Raw genomic sequence first — 23837 nt, 5'->3', positions numbered from 1 at the left:
GTGTCTTCGAATGCAACACCGTCTCTTTTCATGTGCGGAAGCACCCAGCAATATAGAAAGGGAGAGAACCCGACAGAACCATTCTGAACGTGCATATTGACCGGTGAACTGATGGCTTTATTGGGCATGCACGCCTCTACCAACCAGCGGCTAATCGCAGTCACCATCTTGGGTCTTTGCGTGCAGGATAGGCGGGGTAGTGGCCTCGCCTCTCTGTCGGCGCACTGAGGCAGACTCACCACGCCGGGTATAATTCTCATTGTCGCATCGATAGGCGCTGTTGCATATTGAAGGACGTGTGGGGGTGCGGCATGAAGGTGTTGGGCGTGGTTCATCCGCCGAATCGTCGCTTGGGTGCATGGCACAGCCGTGGTGATAGGAGCGACGCTGAGCGCCTTGCTGTCGGCCTGGCATCGCTTCGGGAACAACGAGTATCAAACTTTTGAGATGGTTGAAAGGTGTAGGAAAGAGGAAGGCGGAAGTTGAGTGAGTAACACATGGATTAGTGCCTTGGCAGCTCATGTAAGGAAGGCGCTCTCACAGACCACACACTCATGACGAAAATTGAGATTCAAGTCTCGATTGATACTGCTCAGAGCCCTCGGCCCAAGCAGATCGCTACAAGAAGCAGCCTACGTATGACCGAACCTCTCAAATCCGAACCTTGAAACTCCACCAGTAATCCTCCGGTACAAGGAAAAGGGTATCATCCAGTTCTTCCATCCGTCCATAACTCCATCATAAAAGTCGTAAGAACACAAGCACGAGACCGAGATCCAGACCCATAATTCGTCGTCAACATCCTCATATCCCGTCCGTTTGACCGAAGAGAAGCGCAACTCACAAGCAACAGAACTGATCCATATCCCACCATCGCCATATCCAGCACATACAACTCACCCGATCACCTCCCAGACTCGAACTGCAAAAAGCGAAGAAAAGCGCATGCGTGGAAAAATGACTGGCAAAACGCTGAAGAAAGACATTGAGGAAGAAATACTTACTGTGAGTCGATCGCGTCGCATCTCGGAAACCAGCGAACAGCGATCCAGCACACAGCTCTTGTACAGTCGAGACCCCCGTCACTATTTTCCGCAGGAATAGCTCTTTACATGTGCCTGGCCTCCCTATTGCCGCTCATCCCCTGAGGATGGGCCGCTCCGAGACGTGCTTCTTGCGAGGTTTCGAAAGTTTACGACCAACGACGACAGCAGCAAGGATAGGGTTAGAGAGCTTGCGCTTAGCGGCATCCTCGTCGCCGCCGTCGACGCCCCGATTGTTCGAGCGCTTCCTGGAACTGCCTCGCTTGGCGACCGTGATGTTGGAGCCGGGAGGACCGGGCAGAAAGTACTGCTCTTCGACCGATTTGCCCTTGCCCTTAGGGCGATTGAGCATGCGGATCGGGCTTGCAGACATGGTCATGGCAGCGGGTGGCTCGTGGCCAAGCGGCGTCGTCGGAGACGGCAGGCGCTGGGACTCGGGGAGGACACGCATCAAGCGCGAGCCACTGAACGAGGGAGACGGACCAGTGGGGCTGGACTTGACCATACGACGGTTGGTAGGTGTAGTGAATGCGTTGTCGTCAGGCTCAGGGCTGGCCTTGTTGCGGACGGCACCGGTACTGGTGTTAGCAGCTAGTAGCAGTAGACCACAGGATGCGTTTGGGTTACCATGATAGTTGAGACCATGATCATTCTGCGGGCGAGGTACAGTAGGGAGACCAGTGCCCGGAGCCGAATTGCGTCGGCTGCTGTCAGCATGACGGCCATTCCGACCCAGGTACCCAGTCGAACGCCTTGAGTTAGTCGGAGCTCCGATGTTGGTGAAACCAGTACTGGTGTTGGCGTTGAGTGCCGGATGTTCCCTGGCACGCTTGTCGTGGCGACTGGCTGCCTCGTTGTGAGACACCATCTTGACCTTGACTGTCGCTCTATCAATTTAGCTTCCAAACCACGAAGATCCCGGGTATGCAAGGGGAACTCCGTACTCTGACCTGGTATATAACTGCTGTTGCCAGTAAAAGTGTTGTGCGCTGTGAAAAATTGTTGTTCGCGTCGAGGTGTTGTTGTGATGGCTCGATTGGGTGTTTATATTCAAACGGACGCGGACGCGCTCGGGCCGGGCGACGAGAACTTTGCACCCCCGCATGGCGAAAAGTGTTTCGAGGTGAAGAAGACGAGGAGCGGGGAAGAAAGCGGTAGGGCTTGATGTGGACGTGATTCGCCTTCACCGTGAGGAGCGTCGGTTGATTGGTAGTGTGGAGCGGTGAGGAGCCGGTGGGCGGCCCAATGGTATGTATATATCCTGAGACACGGTAGGAAGGGAGAGTAATAGCCAATAAAGAACGATAGTAGCTCGCGGCAATGAACAGGAACCAGTGCCACATGAAGGCATCCGTTTATGTGCCAGGTACGGCTGTTGAGTGCGATACTTATTGCATGTGCTGTACGAATTGACGGAAACAGCAACGAACAAGTAGAGAGAGTGAGTTCATAGAGTTATAAGAAAGGCGAAAAGACATGAGAAAAGGACTGATGTGAGAGTTGAGCAAAGTGAGTAGTGAGAGGAAATGTCAGGTAATAGCATACAGTACCTCTAACATCGGCCTTAACTTATAAGATCGAGAAGGTCATCCGACCAATCTTACACAAGAGTGACGAAGGAAATGACCCTAGTCACAAGCCTACTATGAAATTCAAAAGCAAGACACAAACGCCAACAGAGAGATCCAATCCCAGAACCAAACCGTAAAGCAGCCACATGTCAGGGGAATATGTAGCAATGTGGCCTTTATATGCGCCATATCAGCGCCGTGAACATCCAGCCATGGAAATAGAGTGAAGAAGAAAGGTCGTGGACAATACAAAGGAGACTGATAGCACCCGAAGAAGGGTTGGCTCAGATGTCTTCCATATTGCCCGCCGCTTCATCTTCATCGCCTGACTCGTAGCTGCCGACAGAGCTCATCTCATCGTCATCGCCATCGTCTTTGTCGGAGTCTTCGGCAGTGTCCTTGTTGGCGTACTTCTGGACGTATTCTAGATGTACATTAGCCTGGCTCACACGACTCACCCTTGTATACATACCCTTCACCTTGGCCTCGTAGCTCTTAGGTTCGCGCATAAGGAGGGCTGCGGCCTCGCCGTTCAGAGGATCGGTCGGGTTTGGGTATCGCAGGAGCTGAGGAAGGAAGACCTCGAAGATGTTGATCATGTCGTACATTGGTGACCATGTCTGGTTGATAACGTCGAGGCAGACGGAGCCAGAGCTGTACAAGTAAGCGGGCATTCTTCAATGTAGCCAAATAGAGGTATAGTTCGTACAGTTCGTCGATATTGGGGTGGAATATCCTGTTCACGAAGCCGATGCTAGGGCTCTTATACGGATACTGATCAGGCAACTCGACATGGATCTTCCAAAGCCCGCCCTCGAATGGCGCTGTCCTTCATTAGCACATGATAATGCGCATGGCGCGTGCACAACTTACTCTCTACTGGGCCCTTAAACCTAACGTAGAACTCCTGCCTGTGATGTGTCAGCGTCGTTTCGGCGGATGCGGATTCGGATGGTAGGAAGGACTGACACTACGGGATGTTAGCTGTGTATCCGATAGGAATGGGTGTCATGTTACTCACTATTGTCGTTGACCAGAGTCACCTCGTAGTCGCTCATGAGCCTGCCTTGTATCAGCTATCAGGATTCACCATGGTTGCCAGGCGCGTGGCGCGAAGAAGGCGGTAAAATGGTCGACATACATCCTGATGGCGTATTAGCATTCTGTCTTACAGCCGGAACCATGCGCAACATACTTCATGACCTGTATAGTTGGAAAGAGGCCTCGGTTAGCTCTTGTCCTTTGCTCAGCAACCACCGGGGTGAAGGTCTCCACATACATCCGTCTCAATACGTCTCTTTGGCGAACTCATTTTGGCGTTCCTGATATCGCGATCTTTAAAGGATGCTGCTCTTCCCTAGTCTTCCGCTTCTCTTTACGTCGTGTATGGTAGTGTGCAGCTCGCAGTGAGAGCTCTCGTGAGGTAGGCGGCGGGGCTATCGATAGCGGATGAGGGGCGCGTTCGTTGGCAAGTGGTGTGTGCTTTGCTGGCAGATCGAAGTTGTTTGAACCCTGGTAGGGATGTCGATCGGTGAATGTGTGTTGTTGTCGCGTCTTTGGGGTCGGACGTGTCAAAGGGCAGGAACAGTGAGGCGGGAGTGATGAATGCGGTAGTCGCGATCACGAGCTCGATACCGGCATGTCACGCTTGCGCACGTCTCGCCGGGCAAGTCATCGCCGAGACCACGGCGCGACTGCGTATCTCTGCCTCATGCTTTCATAACAGCACTGCTCTCCAGTCATCATAATACCTATTCCTACTATCACTGACTCTACCCAGGTGCTTACATGTCTATTCGCAGCTGTGCAGATACCTAGGTAGTAGACTCCAAAGGCTACGTCACCGTGTGCCACGCGTAGCCATCCAAACCCAACATTTGAATCTACCAAGTATAACAAGACGCCCTGAAATGATCTACGGTGATGCACAAGAACAGCAGAAAGACTGAGATACACTCGCCGTGCATGAAGCGCGACGTTTCTTTACCAAACGCAGACTGGCTGGTTCCCGACGGCTACCGCCTCCCTGATCTGACTTGACACTTCAGCGTAGATGGAACGAGGCAATCTTCAATTCCGTCTGAATCAACCAAGATTTGTTCGAAGCTTATGCCGACCGCACAGCTGAAGATAGTATAAGTTCAATGCATACCGAGACTGAAGGTGCTCTGGGACCGACATCCAATCACTGAGGAGCAATGCCGCAGCTTCCCCGAGATCCTCGCCTGAGGCCTTCACCGCCGGTCCGAACGACGCCCTCTGCAACTCGAAGCAAAACGCTGAATTCAGAGAGAAACAAAGGCAGATGGGACGGACACGCTACAATACACATAGTCATAACCAAAAGGCGGGGCGTACCAAGTAATCGACTCGCCGAAGCAATCAGGGCACATCCAGACCCCTGGCGTCTGGGCGCAGGCTGACCCTCGGTTCTTCCAAAACTCCAAGGTTAGGTATACAATCTTCAGCGCAGCTCTCTGCACATGTTGCTTAAAAGCAACACCCATCCCGCCCTAGGACCATGGCTTACGAACAAACCTCCACACCGTCCTCAGGGGCTCTGACAAATTTTCTACCGCCCAAAATACCCACCACAACCATACCCGCGACACTGCCGCCATGTCGCGTGCCCTCATGAACGTGCTGCGAACGTCTTCACGACATGTTCAAACAAATCCACGTGCATACTCGCCGCTGTCATCGATATCGCGAACCATACTGCCTTCCGCGCAGATCCGATGGAGTTCACATTCCCCGCTGGGCTCTGCGCCAGCAAATGCGCGTAAACCTGTCACACTCAATACGCTGCAGAGTCTATATCGCAAGAACGAGCCCATCACCATGATCACCGCGCACGACTTCCCCAGCGCACATGTCGCTGACCACGCGGGCATGGACATGATACTCGTCGGAGACAGTCTGGCCATGGTAGCACTAGGTATGGAAGACACCAGCGAAGTACTAATGGAAGAGATGCTACTGCACTGCAAATCTGTTGCGCGCGCAACAAAAGGTGCATTCACAGTACGTCCCAAAACCCTCATGTAACACTTGTCAGGCCCACTAACAACCTCCCAGGTCGGCGACCTTCCCATGGGAACCTACGAGATCTCGCCCGCCCAAGCCCTCGAATCCGCTATCCGCATGATCAAAATCGGTCGCGTCAAGTCGATTAAACTAGAAGGCGGCAAGGAAATGGCTCCTACAATAGCTAAGATAACGTCAGCTGGCATCCCCGTCCTCGCGCACATCGGCCTCACACCTCAGCGTCAAAATGCCCTAGGAGGTTTCCGCGTCCAAGGCAAATCCACATACTCCGCCTTGAAACTCCTCGACGATGCGCTCGCCGTCCAGGAAGCAGGTGCTTTTGCCGTCGTCTTAGAAGCCGTGCCAGCTGAAGTCGCTGCTGTGGTTACCAGAGAACTGCGTATACCTACTATTGGTATCGGAGCAGGGAATGGCTGCTCGGGTCAGGTGCTCGTACAGGTTGATATGTTGGGAAACTTCCCACCTGGACGCTTCCTGCCCAAGTTTGTCAAGCAGTATGGGAATGTATGGGAGGAGGCGCATCGGGCGATATCACAGTACAGGGAAGAGGTCAAGAGTAGGGAGTATCCGGCGACGGAACATACGTATCCTATGGATAAGAAAGCGTTTGAGGAATTTAGAACGGTGGTTGATGAGGAGAAGGAGAAGTCAGATTTGTTGTGATGGAGTGTTGATAGGGCGCTTCCTGGTCTTGTCGGTAGTCATTTCCCCTTCTTTAGAGTTATGTAACAGACGAAGGTTGTTCTGCACATTATAGAGGACAAATACATTGTTCCCGACATTAAATTGTGCGTACACCAGGATTCTTCTACATCATCACGAGCATCATTATCTTGATAGATACCAAAAGACGCAAACGTTGAACAGTCCATCACAATCCAGCGAGCTATCTACCTTCGCACCATGTGAGTGAAACACTCGCCTCTACATCCCATCCCATACACAATGCAAAGAAAAAAACCCTCCCCCAACCTCCCAAACCCATGCGATCTTATCCCAAAAAGACCCACCATCCCCCATCTCGAACCGAACCTAGGGTTTCTTTCCGTTTGCTCACTACCAACAAACAGCCAGTAGAAACACACTAGTCACTATACCAAAAAAAAAACGACAGCAATACGCATAACAGATTTTTAATTGTAAACACAATGCGCGAGAGGTCTGTATAAAGCGTGTGGCCGCACAGGTGGGGTAATCTTAGTGGTTATCACACCTATGCGGGCACACGCTATGTACATGCCTGTCGCACATTATGCTTGGATTCTCCGTGGCCATGCGCGGTGCAATCGTTCGATAGTTTTGGGATTATGGGATATATGAACTTGTTGTTAGAGACTTGGGGGACAGTGTTACCTAACCAATGGATGGGAAACTAGTGGGGAGAGGAAACACGAAATTCTATTAGCTCATAGCTTGGATTCTCGAGGTCTGTCGTGGTATGTGTCCAGGTTTCCGGGCCGACCTTGCACTAGAGAGCATCTTGCGTTACTGACGCGTGTTGGTATTGTAACAGAGACGGGGACTGAGAGGATGCGAAGGTGATTGAGGGGAGACGATTGCGTAAATGCTGGCTTTAGGTTCCATCATTCAGAAGCATAGTCCTCTCAGATCTTGCCATGGGAGTTCATACTGTCTTCATCAAACATCTAGCATGCCTTTGCAGGATACATACGTGACCTCCTTCACAAATCAATCAACCCAAGACACCAGATGAACAGATAATAAAATTTTTCTCATCCTAAACCATCTAACTACCTTTACATGAACAACCAACTCCAGAAGTATGAATGGAGATTGTTTATACGTTTCGTTATCAACCAAGACCCTGAAAAAAGATCGCTGCGGCGACAACAACATGCGCTGCTGCTTTTTGGAGCGGGACATGATCCTGTGAACGCCGCCCAATGCAACCAGTGTGTATCGATACAACGACATGTCCGTCATCATCCCTCGTTTCCAAGCTTGCTGTGGGGGGTATACAGGTATATAGTACAAGAAAGAAGAGAAGAAAAATGGCGAGACGGAAGGTGTGACAGACTTACATCTCAAGGACGCGGGGCAGAAGTTCCTTCAACAGCTGGGTAGCTGTTTAGAACTCGCGGGCCTCTCTCCTTGGTCGGTCACCACCGAAGCCACCACCGCCTCCGCGCCTGTCACCACCACCGAAGCCTCCACCTCCTCTCCTGTCGCCGCCAAAGCCACCACCACCACCTCCTCTGCGGTCACCGCCGAAACCGCCGCCTCCTCTCCTGTCACCACCGAAGCCTCCGCTCCGGCCTTCACGGTCACCACCAAAGCCTGCGCTGCGGCCTTCACGGTCACCTCCGAAGCCTCCACTGCGGCCGCCGCGGTCACCGCCAAAGCCACCGCTTCGGCCACCAAAGCCACCGCCACCGCCACGTCCTCCACCAAAGCCTCCACGACCACCGCCGCCACGTCCGCGGCCTCCGGAGAAGAGGCTAGCAGGTGGTGGGGGTGGGGATGGCATGCCCCAGCCAAATTCAGCCAGACGGTTCGCACCTTCTAGCAGACCCTGCTTGTCACCATACCACTGGTAGCTTCCGAACAAACCACGGAATGCGGCATCGAGTTGGTCGGGGTAGACCTTCTTGTGTGCCTCGACAGTGTCAGAGAGAATCTTTGCGACGTTCTCAGGGAGCTCGGCCGGTTCGCTCATGTCAACGGTGGCAGTCTCGAGCATATCAGTGGCGTCGACAAGAGGCAGGTCGCGGAGACGACGACGGACTTCTTGCTTCTCAAAGGGTGAGATAAGCAACCAGCCCTCACCCTCCTTGCCAGCACGTCCAGTACGACCGAGACGATGGATATAGGAGTCGCGCTCACGAGGGAGACCGATCTGGATGACGTGGGTGACTTCGGGGAAATCCATTCCACGGGCTGTTACATCCGAGGAGAAGAGGATGCCGGACTTCGCGAGACGGAAATCATCTGCAGCCCTTGAACGTTGCTGTTGAGAGAGCTTGGCGTGAATCTCGTAACATCTGGTGCCAGAAAGTGGGGTGTTGCGTTTGAAGCCGCCATTGAGCTTGTAGAACACTGATGCTGCCAGTGTGACCTCAGCAGTGCTGTTGAAATAGACGATGGCCTTGAAGGGTCGGGTTTCACCAGCCTGTGCCTTCTGCTGTGACTGGAGGATCAAATCGTAAAGTGTGGGCATGACGTTCTCGAAACCGTTCAGGTGAACGAGTCTTTGCGGGATACGCTGGTGTGTTGGCTCCTCGTTCTCATCGACGCACTTGGCGAAGTGGAAGCCGGGGCGCATGATCTGGCGAACTAGGTTGACGACATCGCGGGGAATAGTAGCGGAGAACATGAGGTTCTGGCGTTCGACCTCGGCTGGATCGGGAAGGAAGTTCTTGATCTCTTCAATCTCCTTCTGGAAACCGTCGTCCATGAGGCGATCCGCCTCGTCCATGACCAATGCTCTGAGCTTCGGTGCCTTGATACCGGAGTAAGGGTCTGAGAGAATGTCCATCAGTCGTCCGGGAGTAGCAATCATGAGATGGCACCCTTCGCGCTGAGTCTTTTGAAGCATCGCCCTCTTCTGCGTGCCTCCGACAGCAACCTGCACGATGATGCCCGTCCCGGCGGTAACTTTCTTAGCCTCGACAGCGATTTGCTCTGCCAGTTCACGGGTTGGCGAGATGACAATACCACGGATGTCGTCTGGTCTGGCGCGCTTGTATCCTCTGACCTTCTCGCCGAGCTGGGGGTCGTTCGCGATAATTCGTTGGATGATAGGGATGAGGAAGCCGAGTGTTTTACCGGTACCGGTCTTTGCTTGTGCGATGCTGCAGGACATTAGTGAATTGAACTTGCAGTCGAAGAAAGATCTTACATGTCAACCCCGCTCAAGGCCTCATTGATGGTCCTGGACTGCACGTCCGTCATGGTCGTGAGCTTCATTTGCTTCGTGATAGTGTTGATTAGGTTGGGGTGGACAAGGCCGCGTGTGGCCAGGTCCTGGAACTCTGTGACGGGACCATCTTCCTGAATGCTCTGCTGGGCCTCTTGTTGCCACTTTGCGGCACTGTTGTGGAAACCAGCAAACGAGGCATTTCCAAGGCGCGCCGACTGCAATGGTATTCTTAAGGCGCTCGACGTATTAGGGAAGGGTGTGCGGAGGGTCCTGGTAGAGATGGAGGCAAGATTCCTCGCGAGGGTCGCGGGACATCTTCTCACTGCGCCGAACATGATGTGCGGGTAATGGTACACGCTCGTTCGTAACAGAGGGTATATTGAACGATTAGAATGAGCAACTAGAGTACTCTGCGTGTGCGCCTGAAAGAAGACGGCGAATGGGGAGAAAAGAATGGCGTGTACTCGTTAGAATGTTACCGCTAGAAACTTTGCCATTGCACTTTTCCAAGGGACGTGCGTCGACAACGCGCTAGGAAGTCCGCCCGATAACGATAAGCGGCAGATCACGTGTAGAACATGATCAGGGTCCAGCAGCTCGAGTGGAACAGTCGATGCATATCATTAATTCGTCAATCTACCAAATCATGCAAATGCCTAACGCCATAGCTAATGCAGTCCAGATACTCAGTTGATCCGCCCCACACACTCCTCACCCCGCTGGCTCTCCGCTATCCTCATAGCTTGTAATCCCTCGGCGAGACCCTGTTGAACACCTCCGGTGACACCTCTAACCCACCAGATGGTCATCTCGTTGATCGCTTGTCCTACCATGCCATCGTTCATCTGGCACACGGTTTGCGACAGCCTCAGTGTCTTCCGTCCGATGTCATCGACAGTCGCGACGCCTGTATTGACGAGCCGTTTTGTGATCTGATGCTTCCTCTCGAACTGGTAGGTATGTGATAGGAATAGCTTGATGTATGGTAGAATGAACTGTATGAGGACGAAGGACTGGAGGACGAGGGTGGCGGTCAGGCGGTGCAAGATCGTGGGGTCTTGTGGAGGCGCTCTTTGAGCACTAGAGCTGCGTTGCGAGACTGGAAGTAACGCGTGCGTATTCGCGTGGTTTGTTGTGTCGACTACGTCTTGTGGAAGAGCCGCCTGTATGCTCAAAGTTTCTTCTGGGGTGAGCTTCGCTGGGAGCCCTCGAAGTAGGTAAGTTATGCCGTGTATGTAGAGTTGTCGGGTCAGCGTCGCGGATGTCTCGTCGGGGCTACTGATCGATTCGCTTGATTCTCGAGATGCTTGAGCCACAAGGCTTGTTCCTGTAAGGTGTGAGCATGCAAAATCACCATTCATAAGCGACCATCCATACCTAAGGTGGCGTACTTCCACCTGATACCACAGCCACTCTCGTGAGTGGCATGTGGCTGTGGAGGTGCGCTTCCTGAAGAGCCAGGTCTATCCAATCCATCTTCCACAAATTCGACGTCTGCCTCACTCAACGCCACTGACAGTCTCTGTGGTGTGACGGAGCCGCTCGGGGGTATCGACGAATAGCCTGGCGGAGGAGTCTCGGGCTGTGGCAGTTCGTCGACCGAGGCTGATTTACTATGTGATCCGCGGTTTCGTACGTCGTTGAGAGATTGCCGGAGCGAAGGTATCGTCGGAAGATGGTTCGATACGACAGTGGGTAGGACGCTGTAGAGCATACTGGGTCTGAAGCTGGTATCCTCCCTTTCCATTAGAGACGCCATGTCAAGAGTCGCCGTGCAGATATCAGCGCGCTCAAGCCTCAGCATACTTTCGGCTTATCTCCCGGGCGTATCCACCAAGCTGTGCGGTTGTAGATCCCAGCAGCGGCTTCACCCAGACTCTTCCGCGAGCGCACACGAATAGGAAGCAGCCGAATGGAAACGGGCGAAGATCGAGGATGGCGATGAAAATATGCGAGATAAGCCTAGAGGTGCGACAGCCGCCGCATAGCGGCTATCCTCGTTTGGCGCAGACGGCATTATTCCGAATCCGTGCTATTTTCGAGAGTCGTGAGTTGCAAGCATGTGAAAGCGTTGAGTCGCTCACACCACAGGTGCAGGCCGTTGCGCAGGGGTCCTGAGATAGCCGAGCACCGAGCACCAATCAGCTGGAACGTGGAAAACGTGTGGGAACATTTGGATATCTTTGCTTCGTCACACGCGACGCCAACGTGCTACGTGAACTAGTCTGCCACTCGTTCTACAGTGCATACTACAAGAATTCACGACCCAAATGCCTGCAGAGATGCATGACCATTCACCAAGCAAATCGTGTTGACGGTGTAGTCGCCCAGACTGCCTGCCGTGGGTTAAGTGTCGGATCGACTACTTCAGGCTTCTCCTCTAGGCCGGTACTCATCTCGACGTCCATATCCTCGCCTTCTTTGGTCTTCTCGTCGAGCTCGTTGGTGTCTGGAGGCAGCGAGGAGTCAGTACTTAAGGTGTCACACTAGGGTAGATGTCCTTACCACCATTAAGACTATGGCCCTCATCTACATTCTGACCAATCTGCGCTCCATCGTCTCGTGTCATACGTTGGCGCAGGGGAATACGTTCGGTATCCCTGATGATGGCTTGAATCTGCTCACAGTACTTTCGCAAGTTTTCGACGTCATCCCTAAGCTTATCCATAGTGGACGCGTCTTGCTCCCCGTCCTTTGCCACCACTTCACTCCAGTGCTTCAAATCGCGGACGTCGCCATGCAGATAGCGGCCGAGGTCTCGAACGCGATCGATGTCCTCGCGTGACCAGCGGGTACCGCCGTGGGAGTCGCGATCGTAGTTCACGACGAGATCGTAGGCGCGGATAGTGCGATGCATGAGCGAGTTTGAGTCTTCATCCCATAGCCGTGGTGATTGAGCTGGGATTGCGACGTTGGAACGGCGAGGATTGATCGGGATACGGTTCACATCCGCGTCATCATAGTTGAGCGCAGCCTCAGAAGGTGTAGACGCTGGTGTCCATTGACGGTTGGAATCGTACGGCGGACGGTACGAATCGGTCATGGTGACGATGTTGTATATAGTCGAGTTGGGAGAGTGGAGGTGCTAGAAACACGCAGTCCAGAGACTTTATAGGCGCTCTCTGTTTGCGTTTTGCTCAAGTCAAAGTGAATGATCAGGTCACCATCCGCACGCGTGGATCTTTCACTGAGCAAAACGTTGAGGAAAGATGCACGACCTGGTATTACAATCATGATCTTGATGTTCATGTCTGATATCCACGCTCGTTTAGATTCGCAGCATTCTTACTTCCACATAATCTATACGGTCCTGGAAGTAGTAGGAGACGAAGTGACATTGACAGGACATGGCAGACAATAATGAGGCAGCAAGCCACAGGACGAGCCAGCGCTGGAAACCGAGGATGTGGTAACCACGAGAACGAAAGAGAGTCTGAGAACAAATTGAAAGCCCTAGAAGGAGTGTGTAGGAGCGTATGTGCAACAGCAGACCTACTGTATTCAGGGCCAACTGCAACCGTATATGCAGAGGCCAGGTCATCACGTAGTATACTCTGCTGAAATTCTGCGTGTTACCAATACCTGTTAAATGCATGGCAGCACCCGGAACGTACATCACCGACATGACGTCTTTGTGCGTGTATGTTTTGTCTATTCTCGTATGCACTTTTCTTGACGCTTCCGGTGTTTTGCGGCCCATAGAACAAAGTCGCGGCCAAGGTGGGTGACACTTCCGGCTACCCACAAAAGCCTCCATCATCCAGACCCTGGATAAGTTTGAAGCCGTCACGGTCCCCTGGAAATAGAAGACGCGGGAGCTTTCCACCAGCCCGTGTTGGCCTAAGGACGCGAAATGAGACGGGCCTAATGGTGCAGCGCTCGTCGTCGAATTAATCGCAGGACAGGAGACAGGAGAAGTGGGGTCGGCGTCAGTGCAAATAGCAGAGGCGCGCCGCATGCAGAAGCTGCAAATCTTCCCCTGATACGCTGAATCGTGAGCCAGCAATACGGTGGGAGATTCGCAGACGCGAGATGTCGTGCAGGGCGCACTGACGGTGTTGTCGGCAAGGGTGTATTGTTTGCCCAGTGTCGTTGTCTAGGCAAATGATGTTGTGGATGGTTCGCGCGAGATTTTCAGGCTAACCGCAGTCGCTCTAGCCCGACCTGCATCATACTGTACCCAGCCTCCGGACCAAACAAAGACACTCTTTCCTTGGTCGATGAAAGCAGATCGACGTCTGCAACGCGCTTCACCTTCGCTCAATTGCTGTGTCGTCAACATCTCCCTCGGTCTCTGAAGCTCCCTCGCATCGACATGGCTGCTACGCGTTGCTAGAAAAATCTCGACGTGCCTGTACCGTCGCGTCGTGAGCTACACGCACACGTGCCCCTCCCACCACGCCCATCTATTACACCTCGAAGCGACCTCAGCCGCTATCCTACGTATGGCAGCAGTGGCTGTCCCTCCGTCGCCCCAGGTTCCTTCAGTCATGTCGAACCGGCGCGTCCCCCTCGCCAACCTGCAAAACGCTACGAACTCCCCGTTACGCGCGACTGCCATAGGAGGAAAGCGCCAACGCTCCCACGCCAGCGAGCAACGCGATGTCCCCTATGGCCAGCCACCACCCAAAAAACAGCTCATCGAGGTTGATGATGCTGAAGCTCGCCGTCACGGCCTTATTCGTCGGAGTGGGGCCCAGCCCACGGCTTTGACTCGCAAGCTGGAAGCAGCAAGAGAGACCAAGGCTCCGTCAAAGCAGGCCGCACAGCGTGCATCTAACGACCTAGAAACGATTCGACAATGGCAGCGTCACTACCGCAAGCTGTTCCCCCAGTTTGCGTTCTACTTTGATAGCGTCTCAGAACCCCAGAAAGATAAACTTCTGAACAGGGCACGCGTCTTAGGTTCCGTACGTCTGGCATACCCTGCTCTACACTCGTCGTGCTAACAGTCACCAGCGAGAAGTCAAGTTTTTCTCTCGGGAAGTCACCCATGTCATCACGACGCGTTCCATTCCCGCCGACCTCGATGGCAGTTCATCCTCCCACAAAGGCACCATCAACCCGGCCCAGCTGGAGAACAAAAAGTCCATCTTCGATGCCGCCCTCGAGAAGTCCGACCGTGGTGATATCCTGTACAAGGCTAAGAGCTTGGGTATGAAGATATGGTCCGTCGAGAAGTTGCAGCGCATGGTGGATACCATGTTCAACAAGGAGACTGGGGAGGACGCGTCTACCCATTCGACACGTCAAGCGGTGGCTACGCAGCACAAGGGCCGTCCTGCCGATCTGCAAAGGCTGCTACAAAATGAGAAGTTGGACCGCGACTACGTCATGGCCTCGCAGGACATGATTCCGCTCCGTGGATACTACGTCTACGTGCACGATATGGACGAGGTTACCCGACCCGTCATGATCCGAGAATACCAGAAGGTTGAGAAAGAGAAGGGCAAATGGCCGCAGTTCCGTGCCTCCGGTAACGGCAAGTGCCCGTTCGTGGAGGATCCCCATTTCGGTCGCCGACAGCAGGAAGAGCAGGAAGCACGCCGCAGGCAGGCTGCCCAGGCGCCACGGACGCGTGCTGCTTCAGCTATGGAAGAGAAAAATGCTTTGGGAGAGAACAACAATCTGGCAAGGCGTCCCAGCGCTCCTGCTGCCATCATCAAAGAAGAACAGGATGGAGATGCGAAACCATTAGATCCTCCAAAGGCCCTTCCTCCCAAGCGATGCAACACGGCAGACGGCCCACCACCTATGTTTGGCAGTGCTCAGGCTAGCATCCGAGCCATGCCCCGTTTCATTGCTGGTGAGCCAGTCGCGTCTGGTTTACACCAATCGAACATCACGTCCGCCATTCGCTCGCAGATGATTTCTTCGACTGCTGCTGCGCCTCGTGCTGGAAACAGCAAGGAAGTCAATCAACTGAAACGAAAAGTCCTCGAGAAGAACAGCGTACCGTCGGCGAATACGAATAGTGGCCATTCGTCCGTCACAAACGATGTGAGGACTGCGCTCAGCTATGAGCATTCTCAACCCATGCGCGCGGCAAAGCGCAAGGCCCAGGAGAACATGGGTCACACACACGATGATGGAGACGAAGAAAGACAAGCTCGTAAAGCAGCAGCCCTCCGCAGGCGCAAGACTGTTGAGAAGGAGCTGAAGCCTGGTTACTGCGAGAACTGCAGGGAGAAGTTCAATGACTTTGACGAGGTACGCACTATGCACATGCTTCCACAATTGATATACTGACATCATACAGCACGTCGTCTCCCGCAAGCACCGCAAGTTCGCAGTCACCACGGACAACTGGGTTGAGCTTGACCAGCTACTCGCCCAACTTGATCGTCGATGAGCCTTGCGGCTCATGCAGACTACACGGCCACACATTGCATCCCTTACGGCGTAATGCACGACCTCACTAATACCCACGACATAATTTCCTATCGCACCTGTTGTTCACTTCTCGCCCCCGGGCGCATGGCATTACTCTGCGAGCGAATACCCGTTTCCATAGCATTTTCGAGGCGCAGCTTCTACCTTTCCCCTTATTGGCGACATAGCTTGACTTGCTCCATTTCCTTACCCTGTATAGGCCCATGATCACTGATCCCTGGTGGCTTAACGATGCATGCATCCCCTTTGTATATAGCTATTGCGTCATGACCTTCGGGTCATCTTTGCTGGTTGTTGCGCTTTGCAAACCGGCTGGCTGGTGGTGTGCACGCGTGTGTTTTTAGTAAACGAGGGTTGGTACTACTATGGAGGTTTGTAGAACATTGTCATACTGGGGAGGTTACTTGGCGACGAACGCGGACGACGCCATACTGGAGGCTATGTTATATATCATTATCGTATCAGATATGTAGAAAACACTAGATATCAATGCGAAAGATGACATGGTTGAACGATTGTCTTGCGCATTACAGAAGTGATGTTGGGGTAGTGGGGCGCTGATTGGCTAGGCCGACGTTTACACCTTCCATCGTGACCATCGCTCTTGCCTCGAACGAACACTTACTCACAAACATTCGCTTTTCCCATATCAGACCTCCTTCAGTCTCCCGATCCTTTGAGTGTCAGCCTAAAATAGCCGTTATACCCACTCTTCACTCTTCGCTTCGCATCAGTACACATTAACCCTCGCCATGTCTGAATCACCAAAAGAGAGGATGCCTGAGGAAGATGATACAACAGAGGCGCCTCTCACCATGGCAGCCTCAGTCGTCCTGACCAACCTCCCCAAAGACGCCTCAAAAGCGTTGGAAGGAGCAGGAAATCTCGCTGTTCAGAAAGGTATTCCCTTTCCCTTTCGTTCATCCATCTTTCAAACACCCAACAACGGAGACACTTTACATCCCCCATGTACTCCCACCATCCTACCTCTTCCTCCCTTCTCTCTTCTACCCACTAACCCCCCACCACAGTCACAATACGTCTCCAACCCATAGGCTCAGCCCCCCACCTAACCCAACGCATCTTCAAGCTGTCCACCAACCAATCTTTCGCAACGATAGTACGTTTTCTGCGGAAGCGGCTGGGAGTCAAGGAGCATGAGAGTGTGTTTTGCTATGTGGGCAATGTGTTTAGTCCTGCGTTGGATGAGGGGGTCGGGAATCTGTGGAGCTGCTTTAGGCAGGGCGAGGAGTTGGTTGTGGGGTATGCGTTGGCTCCGGCTTTTGGGTAGTGTGGATGAAGGGGGGAGGAGGATGAAATGGGTCTGGAATCTGTAGTGTGCTCAAAGGGATATGTTATGATTCAATTGGTTGTGTCCGATGGCATCTATGTTTACATTTACATGATTGATCATGGAAGCATCCACTTAACCTCATCAAGCAAAATGTTTGTGTATGTCAGGAAAGACAAGGACTATGGCATGGGGAATATAGCAACGCTGATGGAAGAGCAGACGGCCATAGTAATCGTGATGAGGGACTCATTCAACATCTTCGTTCAACTACGATAATGGAAACCGCCACTCCAAACAACGCATACTGTATAAAAGCAGTCTGCTTCCCGCTTTTCGTATAACCCCAGAACCTCAATCGTATACCAAGCTATACATATTATCCAGATCACACACTTCACCCTTGAAAACAAAAAGATATCTCAAGCCACCCCCAACGCGCACATACACTCGATCAGAATCAAATTTACCTCCAAGCCAAACACCAACACATCTCCAACTACAATCTCACCAACATAAACCATGTGCGAATGGGAAGAAACCACCTATGAAGGCTGCTATTGTGTCTACACAGATCTTTATCGGCGATGTGCATACTGGAACGCGCGCGATGGAGTCTGTGGGAGCGGAGTGCCGGATACAGTGCATCGCGGGACGTTGAAGGGCGTGTGTGGTCGGTGTCCAGACCGTGCGCGGCGTGCTTAGGCGGGTTGTCGGGAGGAAGTGTTGGTGGGTGTTTGAGGGGATACTAGAAGGAAGAAGGGTGGTGGTAAGATGTAGGATGTGGGAAGACTGGTTGGTGGAAGAGAGGAATTGGACATGTGTATGGATTGAATGTATGATATATGGAAGAAGAGAAATACGATGATTGTCTAGTTGAACCAAAAGCTTACACTGAAACTTGGTGTCAGACTACGTATGTAATGCCACCAACCCACGGGTAGGTAGAGACATTCACCTGGTGCTAGGATACCTTCGATGTAGTGTGCGTCTTTAAATCCAGAGAAATCACCCTCAAACTCCCGCCTTCTTTCACGCAGAACTTCATCGTGATCTCCGCCACACTCTCGCGCAGTCTGCGAACAAGATATCTCAGGATACAAAGCCATAGCTTCATCCAAATCAACATGACTCGTATTACTCATATCCACTCCACTCTCATCCGTACTCCTCGGATGCAGACGCTGCGTCTCCGCAGGTGCGTAGAGACGCACGTATTTGTATCCTACAACTTGTGCGAGGATATTATGGTAGGGATCGGTGTGGAGGGGTGATATGGTGCCTGCGGGGCCAAACCAAGCATTCAGAAGAGGTTCTTCGAGCTTCGCGACGGGTTTGATGTGTGTGAGGTGAGGGGATGGAGCGGGCTCGCAGTAGCAGTAATCGGGTATGCTGATGTCGGCGCGTAGGGAGGGGATCTGGGCGAAGAGGTCGTGTTGGGCTAGATAGCCGGTAGGTGTGGGTTTCGTGCTGCTGTCTGCCTTGTCGAGTTCAGGACTCAGCGTCGTGTCTGTGTGCGCTGCAGTTGGGACAGCCCCTCTATGAACTTCGAGCATATACGTCTCCATGAAGTCACGGAAGGTGGTTATGCGCTGGCCCCAACCTTCATCGGTATAGCTCTTCCCAACTTCTACCGGTATGAGCCGTCTACCACCAAGCGTCTGCTCAAGCAGATATGCTGGATCGTTCCACGGCCGCTCATCAAGAGCGGGCCAATGTTGTATCGCACCCTCGATGATGAGTGGGGTATGTGTATTTGCATCGCCGAGTCTCTCCTGGAAAGCCTCCAGACTGAGCTCTTTCGTTCGTGGGATCGCGTGTCGAAGGGTGGGTGGAGGATCGGGAAGCACTGTTGCGAAGCTTGCTGGTACGCACGAAGTTTGGCCCGCATGTGATAGTCTTCTTCTCTTACGCGGCCGTTCTGGAGCGTCGAAATCAAGATGAGATCCTGGAGGAGTTAGAACAGCCTTCAGCGCTGCAAACCAAAGCTCTACGAGCTCCTCCCTCTCAGGTGCGCCTGTCAGTATGAGCGTCATATCCAGTATCCGCACCACTTCATCGACCCAGTCGCTCTTTGTATCGACTTCCACTTCGTCGTTCCCGCTATTGGACAGGTCGGCGCGCAACTGCTCATCATGCCTGTCGCCTACTAGCTTCAACACCTTCCACAAGCTCGTATCCGTATACAGCCTGCGCCAACACGTCTTCACCTCCCTATACGGCACATCGTGTAGTTTCTGATACGCAAGCTTGAGGCCGAGCTCGAAATCGTTGGGAAGGAGCGACAGCGCGGCGCGTCCGCATTCGCGAATAGGGTCGGTCTTCTGCCTCGTAGTAAGTTCTTGACGGGTTAGTTGGGTGATCTCTCCAAGCGTCGGCGCGTCATTGCTCATATCTGACGGCACACCGCGATGGTGTTGGATGGCAACCGCAAAGGGTGCTAAAGTGGCACGGTGGTTGCTGTTGGTAATAGTGCGAGCTTTGACCGTCGCCCTGCAGCTCCTTCCCGCGCCGTTGACAGCCAAGACATCGTGAATAATACCCGAACGCTATTCGTTCCACAGGGCTGGAGCGTTGAATGCTGAACCATGCGCTCGGTAATCGCTTTTTCGACTTCCTTTTAGCGTAAACCCTGTGCCTTCACACGTGTGCCACCCGGATGTAGGATCAAGGAGGCGAGAGTGCATATTGACTTCATTTATAGGTCGGCAATTTACTGCCGTGACGTACGCCTCAACAACGCCACGCATTGGGTATATTGCTATTATACACAAGTCTTGCCGCCTGACTCTAGATCGTAATATCCGACATACGTCTTAGATCTCTGATGACCCATGGGTATCACATCCGGAAATGTCGTAACCCATCAGTCATAATCCACCGCCACTGCCACGTGTAGGCGATTCGTTTACTATACAAAAGGAAAAGGAAAAAAATTGGGAAGCATTAGGCAGGCTATGCATATGCAAAGAGGCCATGGAGGCCGGGGTATCACGCAGGGGGTATGTAAAGTAGTAAGGGAGTCGTCAACCAAGAAGGCCGCCAGCATCCTGTAAGGACGGCACATTGCGGCTATGTTGGGTAGGGTTGCGTCGATGAGACGTAGGAGGGGGTGCGGAAGAAAGCAAGCCTCCAGGATCTCGTAGAGACAGAGCATCGTAGCTTGCTTGTGTTGAGCGAGTTGACGTGCGTTGTATAGGCGCATATCGCTCGTTGCGAGGACCGGCCGAGGAGCCCGAGTGTGGTGAGGGGGTTGACAGAGCTTCTTCTTGCTCGCGATCTTCGGAGAGCAAGCCGCCGAGGTCCTGCAACTGGTGGGTGGGCCGGACAGACGACATCTCATAGTCCTCAGACTGTTGCGAAAGTCGAGAGTTGCGCCGTACTTGAGGCAAAAATGCGCGCGCATTTGGTATGATCGTGTTCGAGGCTCTAGACCCTCGCCGTGGCTGGGTTGCGAAGTCGTGCGCGATGACTGAATCGGTGGGTGAGGGAGCTACAGTTTGGTTCTCAAGAAGGCCTCCAACATCGAACCACGACACTCGCCTTGCACGAGGACTAGGCATCGGATCCCGTATATCCTCGACTGTCACGCTGGACCGATCACTACTCTGCATCATGCCAGTCTCTTCGTCGGGGAATTTCCAGTTGTTGTTGACAAAAGGACCAGGTTGTCTAGAAGACGACAAGAGGTCAAGATCCGCCACCGGAGCTGGTCTAGGTACGCTTGTCTGCTTCTCGAGTAGTTCGGGTTTTGTCCGATAACCTAGCGACCGTGCGAGGTCTTCGTCGCTACTGCATGTTTGGTCCGTGAAGCGTCGTGCTGAGCCTCTGCGTTCCATGCTGTCGGTAGTTGATGGTGCTTTGAACTTGGCTTTCTTAACACCTCGGTCGCGAAGGAACGATCCCAGGATGATGGCGTTCGAAACGATGGTTGCAGCCAAGATTTCCGAAGAAGCGAAGACAGTGCGAAACTGTTGCAGACCTTGTCGTTGGATGACCAGAGGCATGCGAGCCCCAGTAATAACGATCAAAACGACTGACAAGGAGAACAGCACAATGAGGGAAATCTTCCGTTTTAATGGCATGCTCGAATGCACGATGATCGGGATCGGAAAGGCGATGAGAAATATATCGGTGACGATGTCGGTGATGCCCATGGTAAGCAGCTGCGCGTAGCCCTGTCGGCATTGCGGTCCTGGATCCGGTATGACTTGCCAGTAGTGGGAAGTGGGGTGGCACTCTGCCAGTGTGGCAATGAGGACCATGAAAAAAGTAACGACAAGAAAGATGCGTATGCCACGCAGTCCCCAGTCGTACCCTTTCTTCCAGAAACGTTCTGTCAAACGCTTCAAGAACTCGGAAACGGTGAACTTGGCCATCCAGATGCTGGCATGGGTTAGTCGCGCTCTAACAAAGTTGATGACACCACGTACAACAACGCATAGAAAATTCTCGAGGCGAGGACCATCTGGGAGCCGATCTCGCGATGGCGGATGATGAGCGGGTCCGTCAAAGTCGAAACATTGACATTGTTGGTGCCCCAGATGAGGACCACGTGCACAAAACCCATACGCGCAAACAGTGGGATGATGCTGAGCGCCATGATCTTGTCCTCGCGGAAGAGCCGTTCATTGCGGATGTAGCGGCCAGTCAGTCGGACGCCTATGATGACAGCGGAGAAAACGGTGCACCACCACGAATATAAGAGAGTCGGGTTGTTGGCCATGCGGGTTCGGCGCAGTGGGGGAGAGGCATTGTACAGGTCGCGAGATATTATCATGCTGCTGTTGAGCAGTCCTCGCAGACTCTCACCTCCGCAGAGGGCGAGCTGTTCGGTAGTCGCGTGCTCAGTGCCGAATTTGCGTGGCAGCGATAGCGGTGACGAGTTGGGGATGGCGATGTGTGCGCTTTGACCATGTCGCTCTTTCTGGCTGACGTTGCTGGCGTACCGAGGATCTGGGATGGCAGAGTGGGTATGCTGTCAAGCTAAGCTTGTAGCCTCAACGCGCGTTTGCCAACGGTGCGAGGGCGCGGTGAAAGTGAAGTTGAAGAGAGAGACAAGTCACCGGCTGCGAGAGGCGTGATAAACGGAAGCTGCTGCGCGTGTGAGTGGGTCTTATCGCAACGGCAGACTGGACCTTGGCCAGGACTTCGGAGGTACGCCACATATTCGCTGGAGCCCGCCTCGATCGCCAAAGGCGCGCGGGCTGCCTGGTGCCATGGCCTGCCAACCCCAGCATTCCTGGTCCCAACTCCTGGTCCTCGCTGATAGGCGTTAGCTGACACTGCCGTGACACGTCCTGGTCACAACAAAGGGCAATGGGCTCGACACTGGCAATCACGGCTCGAGTTCAGAGCCGAGCATCGCGACGGGAGGACCTGTTGCTCAGTTGCTGGCTGTCGGATGCATCCCTGCTGAGGCCACCTGCATAATTCCAATGGTGCTACGCTTCCGCTATGGCGCTTGTAGCTCTATCTGTCTCCAAACAAAGCGATTGGGGCCTGTCGGCGCAGAGGCGGGACGTCAAACGCCCCTCAGACCTGAATGCAGCGGTTGCTGACCGCTCGGAGGCTCCTGGGGCATTGGCACCTCACACCCAAGCCTCAGGATAATCAGCTCCGGCAAGCCAACGGAGATGGCCACCAACTGATCGATGACACTGATTGTCGCTGGATTAGGCGTGGAAACAGACCCGAATCCCGGGGTTGAGGCCGGTGGGCATGGCGTCCAACAACCTCACTAGTCGCTGCACAAGTGTGCGCATTACCGCACAATTATCGTGACTCTTCGCCCGCCTATAGTGTTGGTCTTGGAGATGCGCCATTTCGCAGACCCCCACCTGCCGACTGTCGCGTGGTATAGTGCCCTGTGCGTCTGCGTCTGCGCCTGCCTCGTGAGACCCTGACCCCCGCCATCCCGTTTCGCACCTGCCTTGCGAAGGAACTCACTGTTACGATAACAATAGCGATTCATACATTCTACAAAGGCTGAGCTATATCATGATGATGCCCAGACAAGACCGCAATTTTCGAGGACATGGTCCTTGCTGAATGCTGACGTTGAAACCTCCGCGAACGGCCATATTACCAACAGTGTCGCTGCTGCCCCGCGAACCCAGCGAAATGACCGATAACGACATCCCGTCCACAATCCTTCACCCGCCCTAATGATCAGTACACATCCGTCGATCGTCCTTGCACCCAGGAATAGTGTGCAGTCCCTTTACTATGTACAATGCATACATATAACAAGACAGACTCGAACACTACGAGCCTCGCCCTGCTACTACAAAGTTCAAACAACATGTTAGTTCCCATCAAAGCGCTGCGACCAGATTGTCACACGCGCTACTTCCGAAGAGATATACCACCCCGAGATTGTCAGGTCCGCAATCGCTATTGTTACTTTCCGAGGCTCATGCATAGCCATGATTTTCATGTGCGTACCGCCAAAGTCCTTATCCGTAGCTTCTATCGTGGACATGGCCGCAAGGCTTAGGCTCGCGTGATCGGTCCTCCTGGTTCCACATGTTCAGATGCCCGATTAATCAACTCAGTTCGGCCCATTGCCCAGCAGCAATAAAACGACACGAACCACTAGGGGTCTCATC

General features: G+C 53.3%; 10 protein-coding genes across 10 annotated transcripts; 3 read left to right on the top strand and 7 right to left on the bottom strand.

Annotated features, from left to right (window-relative positions):
* Positions 1–1137: 1137 nt before the first annotated feature.
* J4E93_005590 (uncharacterized protein) lies at positions 1138–1769 on the bottom strand (the record flags this gene model as incomplete). Its single annotated transcript, XM_049343510.1, has 2 exons — positions 1138–1695; positions 1764–1769. The coding sequence occupies 2 exons, from the start codon at positions 1767–1769 to the stop codon at positions 1138–1140; spliced, it is 564 nt and encodes a 187-aa protein (XP_049199603.1).
* Positions 1770–2898: 1129 nt separating this feature from the next.
* UBC8 (Ubiquitin-conjugating enzyme E2 8) lies at positions 2899–3926 on the bottom strand (the record flags this gene model as incomplete). The annotated part of the gene is made up of 5 exons (XM_049343509.1): positions 2899–3038; positions 3087–3268; positions 3324–3438; positions 3488–3584; positions 3894–3926. The coding sequence occupies 5 exons, from the start codon at positions 3924–3926 to the stop codon at positions 2899–2901; spliced, it is 567 nt and encodes a 188-aa protein (XP_049199602.1).
* A 1307-nt stretch (positions 3927–5233) lies between these two features.
* J4E93_005588 (uncharacterized protein) lies at positions 5234–6325 on the top strand (the record flags this gene model as incomplete). The annotated part of the gene is made up of 2 exons (XM_049343508.1): positions 5234–5638; positions 5693–6325. The coding sequence occupies 2 exons, from the start codon at positions 5234–5236 to the stop codon at positions 6323–6325; spliced, it is 1038 nt and encodes a 345-aa protein (XP_049199601.1).
* A 1426-nt stretch (positions 6326–7751) lies between these two features.
* Positions 7752–9877, bottom strand: J4E93_005587 (uncharacterized protein; the record flags this gene model as incomplete). Its single annotated transcript, XM_049343507.1, has 2 exons — positions 7752–9474; positions 9522–9877. The coding sequence occupies 2 exons, from the start codon at positions 9875–9877 to the stop codon at positions 7752–7754; spliced, it is 2079 nt and encodes a 692-aa protein (XP_049199600.1).
* Positions 9878–10228: 351 nt separating this feature from the next.
* J4E93_005586 (uncharacterized protein) lies at positions 10229–10970 on the bottom strand (the record flags this gene model as incomplete). The annotated part of the gene is made up of 2 exons (XM_049343506.1): positions 10229–10869; positions 10934–10970. The coding sequence occupies 2 exons, from the start codon at positions 10968–10970 to the stop codon at positions 10229–10231; spliced, it is 678 nt and encodes a 225-aa protein (XP_049199599.1).
* Positions 10971–11836: 866 nt separating this feature from the next.
* On the bottom strand, positions 11837–12585 carry J4E93_005585 (uncharacterized protein; the record flags this gene model as incomplete). Its single annotated transcript, XM_049343505.1, has 2 exons — positions 11837–11991; positions 12048–12585. 2 exons carry the CDS (start codon positions 12583–12585, stop codon positions 11837–11839), a joined length of 693 nt encoding a protein of 230 aa, XP_049199598.1.
* A 1447-nt stretch (positions 12586–14032) lies between these two features.
* J4E93_005584 (uncharacterized protein) lies at positions 14033–15894 on the top strand (the record flags this gene model as incomplete). Its single annotated transcript, XM_049343504.1, has 3 exons — positions 14033–14452; positions 14502–15752; positions 15802–15894. The coding sequence occupies 3 exons, from the start codon at positions 14033–14035 to the stop codon at positions 15892–15894; spliced, it is 1764 nt and encodes a 587-aa protein (XP_049199597.1).
* A 793-nt stretch (positions 15895–16687) lies between these two features.
* On the top strand, positions 16688–17226 carry ATG12 (Ubiquitin-like protein; the record flags this gene model as incomplete). Its single annotated transcript, XM_049343503.1, has 2 exons — positions 16688–16835; positions 16967–17226. The coding sequence occupies 2 exons, from the start codon at positions 16688–16690 to the stop codon at positions 17224–17226; spliced, it is 408 nt and encodes a 135-aa protein (XP_049199596.1).
* Positions 17227–18115: 889 nt separating this feature from the next.
* Positions 18116–19619, bottom strand: J4E93_005582 (uncharacterized protein; the record flags this gene model as incomplete). The annotated part of the gene is made up of 3 exons (XM_049343502.1): positions 18116–18120; positions 18395–19090; positions 19139–19619. 3 exons carry the CDS (start codon positions 19617–19619, stop codon positions 18116–18118), a joined length of 1182 nt encoding a protein of 393 aa, XP_049199595.1.
* Positions 19620–20252: 633 nt separating this feature from the next.
* J4E93_005581 (uncharacterized protein) lies at positions 20253–21952 on the bottom strand (the record flags this gene model as incomplete). Its single annotated transcript, XM_049343501.1, has 2 exons — positions 20253–21612; positions 21660–21952. 2 exons carry the CDS (start codon positions 21950–21952, stop codon positions 20253–20255), a joined length of 1653 nt encoding a protein of 550 aa, XP_049199594.1.
* Between the last annotated feature and the right edge of the window lie 1885 nt (positions 21953–23837).

The sequence above is a fragment of the Alternaria ventricosa genome (assembly GCF_023758065.1).
Source record: "Alternaria ventricosa strain BMP 2768 chromosome Unknown scaffold_8, whole genome shotgun sequence".
Lineage (NCBI taxonomy): Eukaryota > Fungi > Ascomycota > Dothideomycetes > Pleosporales > Pleosporaceae > Alternaria > Alternaria ventricosa.
The sequence above is the reverse complement of the archived record's forward strand: the minus strand, read 5'-3'. Positions and strand labels throughout refer to the sequence as shown.